The 13,622-nt window shown below is 26.6% G+C and overlaps 5 protein-coding genes across 14 annotated transcripts; 3 read left to right on the plus strand and 2 right to left on the minus strand.

Annotated features, from left to right (window-relative positions):
* Positions 1-667: 667 nt before the first annotated feature.
* On the plus strand, positions 668-6,062 carry LOC122719499 (patched domain-containing protein 3-like). 3 transcript variants are annotated; one of them, XM_043945382.1, is made up of 12 exons: positions 668-963; positions 2,299-2,545; positions 2,720-2,790; positions 2,875-3,084; positions 3,152-3,729; positions 3,801-4,424; positions 4,490-4,617; positions 4,823-4,984; positions 5,049-5,319; positions 5,417-5,538; positions 5,617-5,782; positions 5,858-6,062. In XM_043945382.1, exons 1-12 carry the CDS (start codon positions 701-703, stop codon positions 5,881-5,883), a joined length of 2,868 nt encoding a protein of 955 aa, XP_043801317.1. In that variant the 5' UTR covers positions 668-700; the 3' UTR covers positions 5,884-6,062. The 3 variants fall into 3 exon arrangements, with proteins under 3 accessions (XP_043801317.1, XP_043801316.1, XP_043801318.1); XM_043945381.1 differs by having other exon boundaries at positions 5,417-5,782; XM_043945383.1 differs by lacking the exon at positions 668-963 and having other exon boundaries at positions 2,280-2,584; positions 5,417-5,782.
* LOC122719505 lies at positions 957-6,846 on the minus strand. 2 transcript variants are annotated; one of them, XM_043945391.1, is made up of 4 exons: positions 6,636-6,846; positions 6,472-6,553; positions 6,047-6,400; positions 957-2,157 (listed from the first exon to the last, which is right to left on the minus strand). In XM_043945391.1, the coding sequence occupies exons 1-3, from the start codon at positions 6,702-6,704 to the stop codon at positions 6,069-6,071; spliced, it is 483 nt and encodes a 160-aa protein (XP_043801326.1). In that variant the 5' UTR covers positions 6,705-6,846; the 3' UTR covers positions 957-2,157; positions 6,047-6,068. The 2 variants fall into 2 exon arrangements, with proteins under 2 accessions (XP_043801326.1, XP_043801327.1); XM_043945392.1 differs by lacking the exon at positions 957-2,157 and adding an exon at positions 5,570-5,692.
* Positions 6,847-6,954: 108 nt separating this feature from the next.
* On the plus strand, positions 6,955-9,187 carry LOC122719502 (N6-adenosine-methyltransferase subunit METTL3). 2 transcript variants are annotated; one of them, XM_043945386.1, is made up of 5 exons: positions 6,955-7,001; positions 7,119-7,280; positions 7,417-7,615; positions 7,687-8,193; positions 8,280-9,187. In XM_043945386.1, the coding sequence occupies exons 2-5, from the start codon at positions 7,121-7,123 to the stop codon at positions 9,082-9,084; spliced, it is 1,671 nt and encodes a 556-aa protein (XP_043801321.1). In that variant the 5' UTR covers positions 6,955-7,001; positions 7,119-7,120; the 3' UTR covers positions 9,085-9,187. The 2 variants fall into 2 exon arrangements, with proteins under 2 accessions (XP_043801321.1, XP_043801320.1); XM_043945385.1 differs by lacking the exon at positions 6,955-7,001 and having other exon boundaries at positions 7,008-7,280.
* A 416-nt stretch (positions 9,188-9,603) lies between these two features.
* Positions 9,604-11,907, minus strand: LOC122719483 (rho guanine nucleotide exchange factor 3-like). 2 transcript variants are annotated; one of them, XM_043945324.1, is made up of 6 exons: positions 11,772-11,891; positions 11,678-11,700; positions 11,181-11,425; positions 10,704-11,067; positions 10,177-10,605; positions 9,604-10,106 (listed from the first exon to the last, which is right to left on the minus strand). In XM_043945324.1, exons 3-6 carry the CDS (start codon positions 11,378-11,380, stop codon positions 9,690-9,692), a joined length of 1,410 nt encoding a protein of 469 aa, XP_043801259.1. In that variant the 5' UTR covers positions 11,381-11,425; positions 11,678-11,700; positions 11,772-11,891; the 3' UTR covers positions 9,604-9,689. The 2 variants fall into 2 exon arrangements, with proteins under 2 accessions (XP_043801259.1, XP_043801258.1); XM_043945323.1 differs by having other exon boundaries at positions 11,678-11,907.
* LOC122719484 (RNA exonuclease 4) lies at positions 11,681-13,461 on the plus strand. Of its 5 annotated transcripts, none has more exons than XM_043945330.1 (2): positions 11,681-11,804; positions 12,500-13,461. In XM_043945330.1, exon 2 carries the CDS (start codon positions 12,558-12,560, stop codon positions 13,326-13,328), a length of 771 nt encoding a protein of 256 aa, XP_043801265.1. In that variant the 5' UTR covers positions 11,681-11,804; positions 12,500-12,557; the 3' UTR covers positions 13,329-13,461. The 5 variants fall into 5 exon arrangements, with proteins under 5 accessions (XP_043801265.1, XP_043801260.1, XP_043801261.1 ...); XM_043945325.1 differs by having other exon boundaries at positions 11,757-11,954; XM_043945326.1 differs by lacking the exon at positions 11,681-11,804 and adding an exon at positions 12,162-12,409.
* The last annotated feature ends 161 nt before the right edge of the window (positions 13,462-13,622 follow it).

Raw genomic sequence — 13,622 nt, forward strand, 5'->3', positions numbered from 1 at the left:
AGTTAGAATTGGTGCTATGCTGTACTAAACGTTGTATATGAGCGTCAGGTAAGGTAACCATCAAGCAATTTCTGTTGAAATACAAGTAAATCAAACGGTAGTTTAAACATTTTGTTTGCGTTAACTTTCGAATGACCGTTCATGGTAATGATATTGTCGATATGATTCTTTCTCGAGCATCTTAGCTATTATATTCAATAAAAATTATTTTGATCATATTCGTATCAATATCACTATATCATTATCATATTAATTACCATATTACCATATTAATTCTATTAAATTTTTTTAAGGAAAAAAGAAAAGGTTATTATAAAAGAAACAATGAACTCCATCTGATCATGAAATCAATTTCAATACAGCCAATTTTCTTTCCCGACACTCTTGATACATTACTCACAACTATGCTAATCATCTCATATAAATCATATCTCTGTTTTATTCATGATTAGATAATCTCAAGAATTTAAAGGTTCTCTATTGAACATTTCAATCAACAAATTCTTATATTTTCCTATTTGAAAATATACAAAAGATTACCATTTTTAACATAGAAAAAAAAGATCTCGTGATTTTTTTTTTTGAAAAATTGTATTGCGTATATTTTGAACGAATACAAATGTTGAGAAACATCCTAAATGAGCATTCACGAAGACAATAGGAGGGGTGACTGACGTCCACGCTCCTCCTCATCCTCCCGATGGCATCAGCCGCGATCGTGCAAGCGAAGCTTCGGTCCGAACGTTATATAATTGTGGCAGATTACTTCCAACGTTGGTCACATGCATGCTGCCATACTCGGCTGTGTGCTTACAAACGTTCTTCTACAGTGGACATTCAACTATCGAACAACTTGAGCGCGAGGATGGAATCACATCGAGGAAGAAACGCCAACAACATGTGGAAACGCTTGAAAGATCTGTTACTAGATCTTCATTTAAATTCAGATCGTCTGTTTTATCGGTGAGTAGATTATTTTTAGAAGAAAATATTTTTTTTAGAAACATTTTTAACTTAGAGTTGTTTAAGATTAATTTTTCTTTTTTTTTTGTTTTTTTTTTTTTATGTATATTTTTATGCTTTATATAAACTATGCATAGCTTTTTTCCATACAATTACTTGATTTGATATTTTTTATTGGTTTTATTTTTATTTGGTTTCATTAAAGTTTTTTGTTTCTTTCTTGTTTACAATTGAAAAAATTGTTGAAGAGAAAAAATAGATGAGATTTCCGTAAATTGAACATTATTACGTTTTTTTATTGGAAATATATCCTCGTTTCCATTGGATTTTAAATTTGCGCTTAATTCTGCATTATACATTGAAATGTTCCGTTTTCAGTCCGTTTTAAATAACTGACATTGAAATGTACTTTATTGGTAATTTTATACTGAGAAGTTAATTGCCACAATGCAAATTGTGACAAGGATATATCTTCATTAGAGTAATAGGAAATTTAAATCTCTGTAAAAATTATTCATTGATTTAAAGTTTTTCACATTGAAATATCTCACATGAATAATCTCAAATGATTCATTCGATTCAAATGAAATTCGTGATTGTTGCTCGAATTGCAATTATGATCAATCAACTTCCACGCGCCATAGCATGTGTTTTCAATAGGCAATTGATCGAACTATGAAAACATAATAAATCTCATTGTAGAATAATGATATTAACGGTGATCAAGTTTCGGGGCTTGAACCTTGTGCAATTTAATCCACTTAAGGTGAGATCATCGCGACCCTCTTAATTAGTTGAATCAAGGATGGTCGCTTTCGTTCCACGAAGTGGCCTATATTAGGCCAACGGTTCCTCTGGCGCTACCCTTTGTGTTTTCTTAATATTTCATTTAAGTATCGTTCTCCTTATTAATCAATTATATCAACGAATTTTTTTACACTTAGTCATTCGTTATTTATTAATTAAACTCATAAGATATCTCAATCAAAAATCAGCTAAACTTATTTCTTCTAAATTGATCCATCTAAATTGTTATATTTTATGTATTGACATTTTTTTTTTAAATTGAAACAATTTGTATTTTATTCAATGTATTGCTAGGTAGACTATATTTGCTGATAAAGAATATGCCTTAACGCAACACTGCATAAAATTATCTTAAACTTCTCAAATGACACTGTTCCATGGTTTTACCTAGAAAAAAAAAAAAAAAATATCTTTTCAATAAAATACATAAAAAAAACTTTTTTGCATTAAGAAATTTTTTTTAAAAAATACTACTATTCTTATTATACTTTACCACATAGAAAATTTAATATAAAATATTGTTTTTAGTATTGGCTTAAGCATTGGAAAACGGCCCTGGCTGTGGTTGCTGGTATGTTTCTGCATAAATTGTATCTGCGCGCCTGGACTGATTTTCTGGAGAGAAGAGCTCGACGATATCGAGCTCTTTGTGCCCGAAGATTCCATAATACGTAACGACGCCGCCTGGGTGAAGACACACTTCCGGGACGATTTCCGATACGAAAGTATCATCGTCACAGCCCCCAACGTTTTAGAGCCGGAAGTGCTGCGCTCGGTACATAGGCGATCATGAATTATACGAGTATTTATGAAGGTTCTTTTCCACTTTAACGCATGATTCTTGTCAAAATTTCTTAAGACTCACGAGATTTACCTAGCATTTGGAATCTGTGAGCTGGAATCTTTGAGAGATCAAGTCACTTGTTGAATCATGTTTTTTTATTTTCAGATTAGCAAAATAGAGCAAGCAGTAAAATCTATCGTGGTAAATAATAATACCTGGGAAGATGTGTGTGCAGGGTAACAAAAATTAATTTATTTTTAGTGATTTGTAATATCTTGTTCTTGATTTGAATTGTAGATAAGATTCTCACTGAATTACAGATATTTCACATGGTTCAATGTGGAGAATACAACGGAAATCTTCGAGGAGATCATTGGATCCAACCTGGCAGAATTTAAGGATAAGATACAAAAAAGTGGATGTATATATCAATCTGTCATACAACTTTGGGAAACTAGTTTAATGAAAGATATTCGTAATTTGACAAAAAAAGAGGTGCTTGAGGATGTGACCAAAGCAATCAAACACAAGTGAGTCTCTAATTAAACATATCTTAGAACTATCTTTCAAAATATTTACACATTTAATCTGTTGTAGGATCAACGATAATATTCTATTAGATATTACGCCTCTGTTCTCCGGTATTATTTATGATAAAAAAGGTCGGGTTAAAGGCGCCAATGCTACAATTTTGAATTGGATGTTAAAAAAATCTAATCCGAACTCGGCCAATTGGGAGTTAGAGTTCATAAACCGAGTTCTCCATTCAAATATCACGTTTCCTCCAGGAATGGAGATACATGCAATAGCTTCACGAAGTTATATAGATTCTTTACATCAAATACTAAATAGTAATCTTACAGTATTATGTTGCGGAATATCTTTGATTGCGGTCTATGTAATGGTTATGATTGGTAAATGTAATGCATTAGAACAACGAATTTATCTATCAATAATGGGAGTGTTTGTGGTTGGTCAGGCGATTTTATCCTCTTACGGAGTATGCTATTACTTGGGTTATTCTTATGGTCCTATACATTCCATTCTTCCATTTCTGTTGCTTGGTATAGGTGTCGATAATATGTTTGTGATTATGCAAAGTCTGATAAATCTTCCTGAAACAGATCAATCCGCAGCAATTCCTATACGTATTGCTAAAGCTATTCAACAGGCTGGTATGATCTTACATTTTGTAATATTATTTTTAATACGTAATATTTTTCTTATCTCTTATTTTTCTTTTAAGGAATGTCAATCACAGTGACATCTTTCACAAACATAATTGCGTTTGCTTTCGGAATTACAACTGTGATGCCGACATTAAGATCCTTCTATGCATTTGCCACATTAGGAATTCTATTTTTATACATATATGAAATCATATTCTTCGTAAGTTGTCTCGTATATGATGAAAAAAGACTCGAAGCCCGCAAAGATGGTTGTTTCTGTCGACCAAAACTAAATTGGAAACCCAATGAATGTAGCCAAAGGAACACGCAACAAATTATCTTTGAGAATTATATCGGTCCAGGTATCACCAAAACTACAACAAGGGTAATTATTTTGCTAATCACTGCCAGTTGTCTATGCGTTAATATATGGGCAGTGTTTCAATTGGAGCAAAATTTCGATCCTCTTTGGTATTTAAATCAAGACTCTTATCCAATCCAGTTTAATGATAAATTAAAGCAATATTTTCCAAAATATGGAAAACGAGTAGGAATTTATATGACTGGCATAGATTATTATGAAGATCGTAAATCTCTTTCTGAATTGGTAGAAGTTTTAAAACACAATAAATTTATTAATAATAATACCCTTGATCCATGGTTTATTGCTTATGAAAAATGGCTTAATGTCACTAATAAAGGTAAGTTTATTTTATATATAAAATAAAATGTTTAAGAATAATTAAATTTTAATATTTGATTATAGGCGATATAGATAGCAGCGAAGAATATTATAACATTTTGACAGAATTTTTACTTTTGACGAAGGAAGGTCAAGCATATATTAAGGATATCAATTTCGATAAATTACCGGCTGGAGAATATAATATAACGGTATTAATAAATGTCTATCTATATAACATATACTTATTATTACAATCTATTGTAAAACGTAATTATCTTATATTATAAAAAGAATTTCAAATTATTCAGCTATCGTATAAAATATTTTCAGAGAAAAATGATGAATTACGAAGTACATTTACAATAGATTGTTATGATAAACTGTGTGATTTAACAATAATTTTATTTATCTCAGACATCACAAATTCCTATTCAACACATTATGATTAATACAACATCGGAACAAATACAAGCAATGCAACTTATCAGAGAGTCAATTCAAGCGATAAATTTTTCTCGTGGACATGATTATATAGCAATTTTTTCTCCTGATTATGTTTCATGGACAGCAAATAAAGTAAAGATCCTGATTTTTTTTCATTTTTTTTTTTTTTTTTGAACTAATTATTATTTTCTCATAGGTCATAGGAGAAGAATTAATTAGAAATTTAGGCTTGGAAATTCTGACTATCGGAGTAGTAATATTGATATTTCTTAGAAATTTACAAACATCATTTTGGGTGATTTGTTGCGTATTCTTTACGCTTATTGATTTATTAGGTACTATGTATTTTTTGAACTTAACTATTGAAATGTCCTCAAGTATTATGATTCTGTTATGTGTGGGACTAGCAGTTGATTATGCAGCACATATGGGATTAGAATTTATACGTGCAAAAGGCAGCAAAAAAGGTAAATAATTTCCTTTCTTGTGTTAAATTTATAAAAAATTTATAAAAAAAAAATTATTAAGTTATTATTAAATTAATGATTTTAATGATTTTTATAGAACGTGCAATAGAAACACTTTCTATTATTGGTCCAGCTGTGTTTAATGGAGGTTTGAGTACATTTTTAGCATTTGTTTTACTAGGTTCTAGTGATGCTTATCTTTTCAATACTTTTTTTAAGGTATTATTTGAAAATTTCTTATTTTTTTTTATTAAAAATTTTTCTTATCAAATTAACTTTTTTTTAAAAATTTTTCAGTTATTTACTTGTGTAGTGATATTTGGTCTGTTTCATGGATTATTATTTTTACCAGTAATTTTAAGTTTATTAGGTCCTGAAGAAAGAATAAAAAAAGAAAAAAATGAAACTGTTGTAAAAGAACAAAATGGATATTGTAATGTTCCTCTATCTCAAAGTGAGAAAGGTAATACTTTATAAAAGATAAAAATCATTTATAAAATATTTATTAATATTTTATATATTTTTTTTATTTCTTTAGAAATAATAACTGAAACTGCCAAATAAATTTTGACAATATTCCAAAGACTGCTTAGATAAGTAATTGGTTACAAAATTCTAGAATACATTGCAATTACAAAATGCACATGTACTGTAAAACAGTAGTTTATATATTCTTTATTAATCTGTTCTTTTGTAAAAAAAAAAGGAAAAAAATAAAAAAAAGTACCTTTTAAAATATTAAATACTAGTTATCTTTTTCGTCTAGTTTTTACTTCTGTCCATTCATTTGCAACTTTCATACAAACAGATGTTTCTTCTTCATTTTCAGAACTATCATTTTCTATAGTACAAGAATTTTGAATTTTTTTTATAGATTCATTTGTTATAATCCATGATTGTAATGGTGGTAACTTTTCAAGTTCTGTCATTGCTAAATTTTCATTATTTTCAATACAATAACGATAAAATCTTAACAATTCTTCTGCTACTTGCATTGCACTGTTATCTTGAAGTTCTGTGTTAAAATGCTCATCCATGTAATCTTCCAATTCATTAGCAATTTCATTGGTATTCAAATTCTCTAAAGATAAAAATAAAAAATCAATTATAAAAATAATTGAGGTATAATAAGGAAATGAATGAGATACAAACCATTCATATACATAACCTCTGTCATATATGGACAGAAATCTATTGCTCTTTCCTTTATACCCATTCCATGTTCCACTGCCATCTAATAAAAAATATTTTATAAAAAATAATATATATCAAGAACATATATATCATATTGTATATTCCAAAAAATAAATACTTACTTTTAATGCAGTCCAGTTACTAAAAATACGTTGTGTAACCGAAAGAAAAAATTCTTTTGTATTTGACATTTTATCATTTAAAATAAAACAAAATTCTTAAGAATATTTATTATGTACAAATTTAGTTACAACAATTATCTATTATTCTTTTCAAGTACTTATCAAATTAACAAATCTATTATGTGTTTTCAATTTCTCAGTTAAAGTTAGGTTATTTAAGTTGTTAAGATCAAGTTAGGTTATATATTATAAAGTGTTATGTTACTTCGTTAGCACTTTATATATGCTGAAATTTTTAAATAGAAATATATATATAGAAATATATATATATATACTAAATATTTCAGCTTTTATCGATATTAAAAAGTAAATATCAATTTTTTTATTGGAATATAAAAGATTGATTTGTGAATTTTTATTAAATTTAATTTTTGATATACTTATCATAAGTATAATATTTCTTTTACAAATATTATCGCGAAGATATGTCAGACGCTTTTGAAGAGATACAGGCAATTAAAATAAAAAGAAACAGTTTGCGTGAAAAATTGCAGAAAAGGAAACGTGAAAGACATGAATTATTTACTCTTACTTCTACAACACCAGTATCATCCTCCTTGACAAATGATTCTTCTCTTTCTAATGGTAATTGAATTTATTCATTTAATTATTTTTTTTAAATGCTTTAATATATTTCTGACATTCAATTTTAAATATAATTTTTTAATATTTTATATAATATAAAACTAAAAATATACTAAAAATATAATGAATGTTTTAGATTTAATAGGACATTCACATCGTTCTGATCATAATGAATATGAAAGAGATGTGTTATGCATCCTGCATGAATCATTACCCAATTTACCAATTACATCTGCAGAACTAATAGATCAACTTCGTAAAAATTTAAATGCAGATGTATGTTCTTCAGATATCCATAAAATTTTGGAGAAGTTTGCAGCACAAGATATTGTTAAGTTAGTAAGTTTCTGCACTATTTTATGTTAATACTTTATATAAAAATTAGAAATTGAATGAACTTTTTCAGAATTAAAGAAGTAACAGAAAATGGTGTCTTTGGATATACAGTATTATCAGTGATAGAATCACAATCATCATATCAATCTCAATCAGATGATACTGAAAATCCAGAAAGTGCAGAAACATCTGCATCTGAATTAAATGATTATGGACCTGCAGAGAAACAGCCTAAATTAGATAAGAAAAATGTAGAGGATATAATGTCACTTATATCTATGCCTACTATTAGGGAAAAAGAAAATAAGAAGGTTGGAGAGCAAATTTTAGATTTATTATCAAAGCAAACATCCAAGGAAAAATCATTAGCCGAAAGATTTCGATCTCAAGGAGGAGCACAAGTAATGGAGTTCTGCCCTCATGGTACACGAATAGATTGTGTTAAATTAAATGGTGGACCAGGATTTGCAGAAAAATGCAAGAAACTTCATTTCAAAAAGATTATTCAAAGTCATACAGATGAATCCTTGGGTGACTGCAGTTTTCTTAATACTTGCTTTCATATGGATACATGCAAGTATGTATTGTAAATGTTATAATTTTATTTTAATTTATAAGAAATATTTATTAATTATGTTTTTATTTAAATATTTTATTATATAGATATGTACATTATGAAGTGGATGGACCAACAACTCAACCAAAGGAATCAAATGAAACAGATAATGCAAATAATAGTACAGTGAATAAAGGTTTAACAATAGATAGTAAAAATGGTAATAATACTTCTTGTCCAGCTTCTAGTGGATCTTTAGGTAGTGAATTGACTCTTTATCCACCACAGTGGATACAATGTGATTTACGTTACCTTGATATGACTGTATTGGGTAAATTTGCTGTTATAATGGCTGATCCTCCATGGGATATTCACATGGAATTACCTTATGGTACCATGTCAGATGATGAAATGAGACAACTAGGTATACCTGCTCTTCAAGATGAAGGTCTTTTATTTTTATGGGTAACAGGTAGAGCAATGGAACTTGGTAGAGAATGTTTACAATTGTGGGGATATGAAAGAGTAGATGAAATCATATGGGTAAAAACTAATCAATTGCAAAGGATAATAAGAACTGGTAGGACAGGTCATTGGTTAAATCATGGCAAAGAACATTGTTTGGTCGGTATGAAAGGAAATCCAAGAATTAATCGAGGCTTAGATAGTGATGTTATTGTAGCTGAAGTTCGTGCGACCAGTCATAAGCCTGATGAAATCTATGGAATTATTGAACGTATGAGTCCAGGAACGAGAAAGATAGAATTATTTGGTCGACCACATAATGTTCAACCTAATTGGATCACATTAGGTAATCAGGTAGATGGAGTTCATTTGATTGATCCTCAACTTATTAAAGCCTTTAAAAAGCGTTATCCGGATGGAAACTCAATGAAACCTAGTAAACCATAAATATTTTAATATAAAATATGTGGATAATTATTTTATTATAAATTAATACAGAATGAAATTGTATTTAATAAAATTTGAATACAAATTTTTGATTTTCATATGTTTGTTTTAAGATATTCATACAAAAATAATTTTATTTTTAAATATAAATGTACATACTTATATAAGATTACATATAAATTGCATTTACACCAATTGATACATTTTTTTTTAATTTACATTAATATCAAAAATATTTGTACATATTTATTAGAAGTAATATTTAATTCATGCATTAGCATACATGTATACATTTATATATATATTTATATATTTTTAATTTTATAGCATTTATAATATATTTTTCAAAATATGTAAATAATACATAGGTAAGTACTTATATTCATTAATATAAACAAAATTATTTTAAATTGAATATAATATTTAAAATATTGAGAGAAATAATTTAGCAATCAAATTTAAAATACAAAAAATATTCCTATTATGATTAAATATAATATTTTTTTGATGACCTAAATCTTTACATTTATTTATATATAGTATGGTATATAGTATTGAATATAACAAAATAATTCAAAATGAAATTTAAAATTATATTATAATGTTTAAACAAAGCCAATGCTGCTACGTTTGCGTTTTAAAAAACTCCTCTTTAATGTTAATGAAAGATGATTTTCACTTATTTTATTTATAGACAATCTAGAGGATCGATTTATTTTTGATGGAGTCAAAATTTCTTCATTTTCCTTTTCATTGATATTAATTACATTTTCTAGTGAATTAATACTGCATTTATAAATTTTATTAAATGAATCAATCCAATGTCTTTTTCCATGATCATCTTCTGTTATTAAAATATGATCTCCAATTTTAAATCCATAAGATACATCAGATTTTTCAGCTGTACTTATGCAAATCTGCTCTTTAGGTATAACAGGATAAAATAAATTATACTTCTTACTTATAGATCTTGTACCACGAGTTATTGCAAAAGCCGTGTCAAAAAGAAAACACTGAAATTTCTAAAAATCATAATTATAAATTTTTTAATATTTATTTAATTGATAAAATAATTTCACAAAATATTCTTACCATTCCCCTTATATCTTTAAGTTGTCCTTGAGTAATTAATTCTGTCGCATTTTTAATGCATTTGGTAGGATCATAATCTGGTTTTATATTAATTTTTGATTGAGCCAACTTGCATTCCTCATCTCCTATAATTTTGTCTATATTTTTAAGTAGATTGCATATTAAATCATATGCTTCTTTTAAATATGTTTGATCTATATGTGTTGTTGCAGTATGCCTTAGCATTTCTTTAATCAATAAAGGATATTTAACAATTCTTGATCTTGCTACATCTATGTAAGTCCATAAATCTACAGAATGTGGAGATTCTAAACGTTTTTTTAAAAATGATTGAAATCGTTTATTTGTTAATCTTTTTTCATCTAATAAATGTTTTGCCCATATTTGTGTTCTACATCTTTCTAAGTATGGTTTTGTTAATATTGGAATCTGAAAATTATAATAAAAATTATAAAAAATATAAATTATAAAAAATTGAATAATAATTTAATTATATTAATTAAATATTAAAAATGGATTACAACTACCCAATTTAATATTGTAGATCCAACAGTTTCTGTAAATCCATATTTATCTCTTAAATCAATTAATTCATCTTTTAATCTATTATGTATTTCAATAAGATTTGTTATATCTCCAAAAATTATATTTAATTCATCAGGAGTAAAAATATTACTGTTTATTAATGGCTCATAATAAAAGTCTTTGAGAACACATAAATCATTAATGAATACATTTTCTCCACAATACAATTCATAAATTGCTTCTTGTTTTTTTACTTCTTTTCTATTTAAAACATAGTTAGGTCTATCCTTAATACTTGTATTTGCCACGTCAACTACCCAGCTTCTAAGTGTAAAATTATTAGAATTTTCAATACTTTTCTTGTGTCTAAGAAATAAAATTAGATATAAATAAATAAAAATTAGATATAAATAAGAAATTAAATTAAATGAATATTCTTAAATTATATGTCAAAGATATATTTAATAATATTTTTATACTTTATTTTTAATGTTCCTGTATCTATTTCATTATTCACAAATGATAAGTCTGTTGCATTTGGTTGAATTGTGAAAGATCTATGAATACTATTTCCTTGTTTATTACTTAGAGTAGAAGAAGAAAAAATGCTGCTGGCCACTTCTGTAATCCTTCTTCTCTTTTTCTTTTTTATTACATCTGATTCAATAGATATGTCCATTGAATTGATACTGATAGCATCACTTTTTGGTCGTTTTCTTGTTCGCTAATTCGTAACATTAGAAAATGTCACTTTTATTATCATAAACAAAAACAATATGAAAAATATTAAATAATAATAAAAAATAATAAATCGTTGATAATCTGCTAATTAAAATAATCATAAAAAATTAAAAGTATAATAGATAAAATTAAAAAAAAAAAAACAAAAAAATTAATATCATTAAATATTAATTAAATTAATACAGGTTAATCACGCGTCATTTTTAAGTAACTTTGATAATATTTAAGAACTTACCAACCAAAATTTTTTTCGAGGTTCTGAAAAAGTATCTTTATTTGTATTATTACTATCATCATACATTTCTTTAAACTTTCAAAAATTTACGCACAATTGAAATATATGCAGTATTATTCCATACAAGGTAACCGTTAAACTACGCAAGCTTTTGAGAAAAACAATCCGTCAGTATAAACGCGACAAATATAAATTTTAGGATATTTTCTATTTATTCTAGCATAATGATTCCTTTAATTTTTACAGTGTTTTTTATCGTTATAGTATTACTTATAAGGTAGGAAAACTTTTACATTATTCAAATGAATAGAAACAAAGCTGTTGCTTTTAGTTACCCCCTCTTCTTATTTGAAAATATGAACCCGTAAAATAAATATCAAATGAATATATTTTCTTGTGCTAAAATATTTTCTTAATTTATAACATTATTAAATGAAGATCTTTTGAATATAAGTTTTGTTTGTAGATTTATGGAATCTTTCTTTAATTACATATATTCGAAAAGAAAAGAATGATTGAATTCATTTCTAAATATAAAAGTCTTTTGAATTTATGCCGCCATATTAAAGTTGACATATTACTTAATAATTTATAATAATTTATACTTAAAATTTACTTATTTTTGAATTAATTCAAAAATAGATATAATATATTTTATTATTCGATAAGTATTGTTTCTTTTAGATTACTTAATTATGACTATTTATCTTTGTACACGTGTTAAATGAAGAGGTAGGAGAGGTAACCTAAAATGTAAAAACAAATAAGTACTTAATACATTTATCCATAATGATGTTTTATTAACTTTTATTTTTTTTTTAGGAAAAACGAAGAACAGCAAAAGCAATGCCATTCTAAGAAATCTGTTAGTAAGCGAACTATGGATAAAAAGGATAATAAAAATACTCAGCGTATGACTCCATATACGGAGCGTAATGCGTCTGGTCGAAATTGGGAAATGTTTAGAAATTTAGTATTTAATTCGCCATCATTAAATCCAGATTCTGGAAAAGAGAATATTAAAAAAAAATCATCACCACATCAGAAATCAAGAAAAAAGCATTATTCATCTATATTAAATGTGGATCATATAACATCACATAATGATGAAGAAATAATTTTTGATGAAAGTAAGAAGAAATTAACAAAACAAATAGCAATTGATTGTGAAATGGTAGGTATAGGAGATGGTACTGAAAGTATGTTAGCTAGAGTATCTATTGTAAATCGTCATGGTTTCTGTGTTTATGATAAATATGTAAAACCAAGAGAACCTGTTCAAGATTATAGAACTAAAGTTAGTGGAATTAGACCTCATGATCTTCAAAATGGAGAAGAATTTGAGATTGTTCAGAAAGAAGTAGCAGAAATTTTAAGAGGCCGCATTTTAGTTGGTCATGCATTAAAACATGATTTTGATGTATTATATCTTTCTCATCCAAGAAAACATCTACGAGATACTTCTAAATTTAAAACTTTCAGACAATTATCTAGAGGAAATACTCCTAGTTTGAAGAAACTAGCACATGAATTATTAGGTAAAGAAATACAAACAGGGGAACATAACTCAATAGAAGATGCAAGAGCTACAATGCAATTATATATGCTCTATAAAAATAAATGGGAATCTGAACTCTATTCTAAACGGTAATTTGGATTATAATGAACAATCTATACATTTTTTATAAAAAAATTCTAAAAATTTTGTCTATATATAAAACAAAGTTCAAATATTTGATGAATATTTATTTAAAAATTTATCTTTTAAATATAAAATTATTCAAAAATAAATAAAAATATCTTTATTTTATATAAAATAACTTTATATTAAATACTTTAATTTTTTTCTTAATCATGTTTAATAAAAACTAATCTTCAGGCTTTACAACGTATGAATATTAAATCTATATAATTAAATATGTAAATAGAATACTGTTATCAGAGT

Source organism: Apis laboriosa, unplaced genomic scaffold, assembly GCF_014066325.1.
Source record: "Apis laboriosa isolate Shangri-la unplaced genomic scaffold, ASM1406632v1 scaffold79_cov154, whole genome shotgun sequence".
NCBI classification, from domain to species: Eukaryota; Metazoa; Arthropoda; class Insecta; order Hymenoptera; family Apidae; genus Apis; species Apis laboriosa.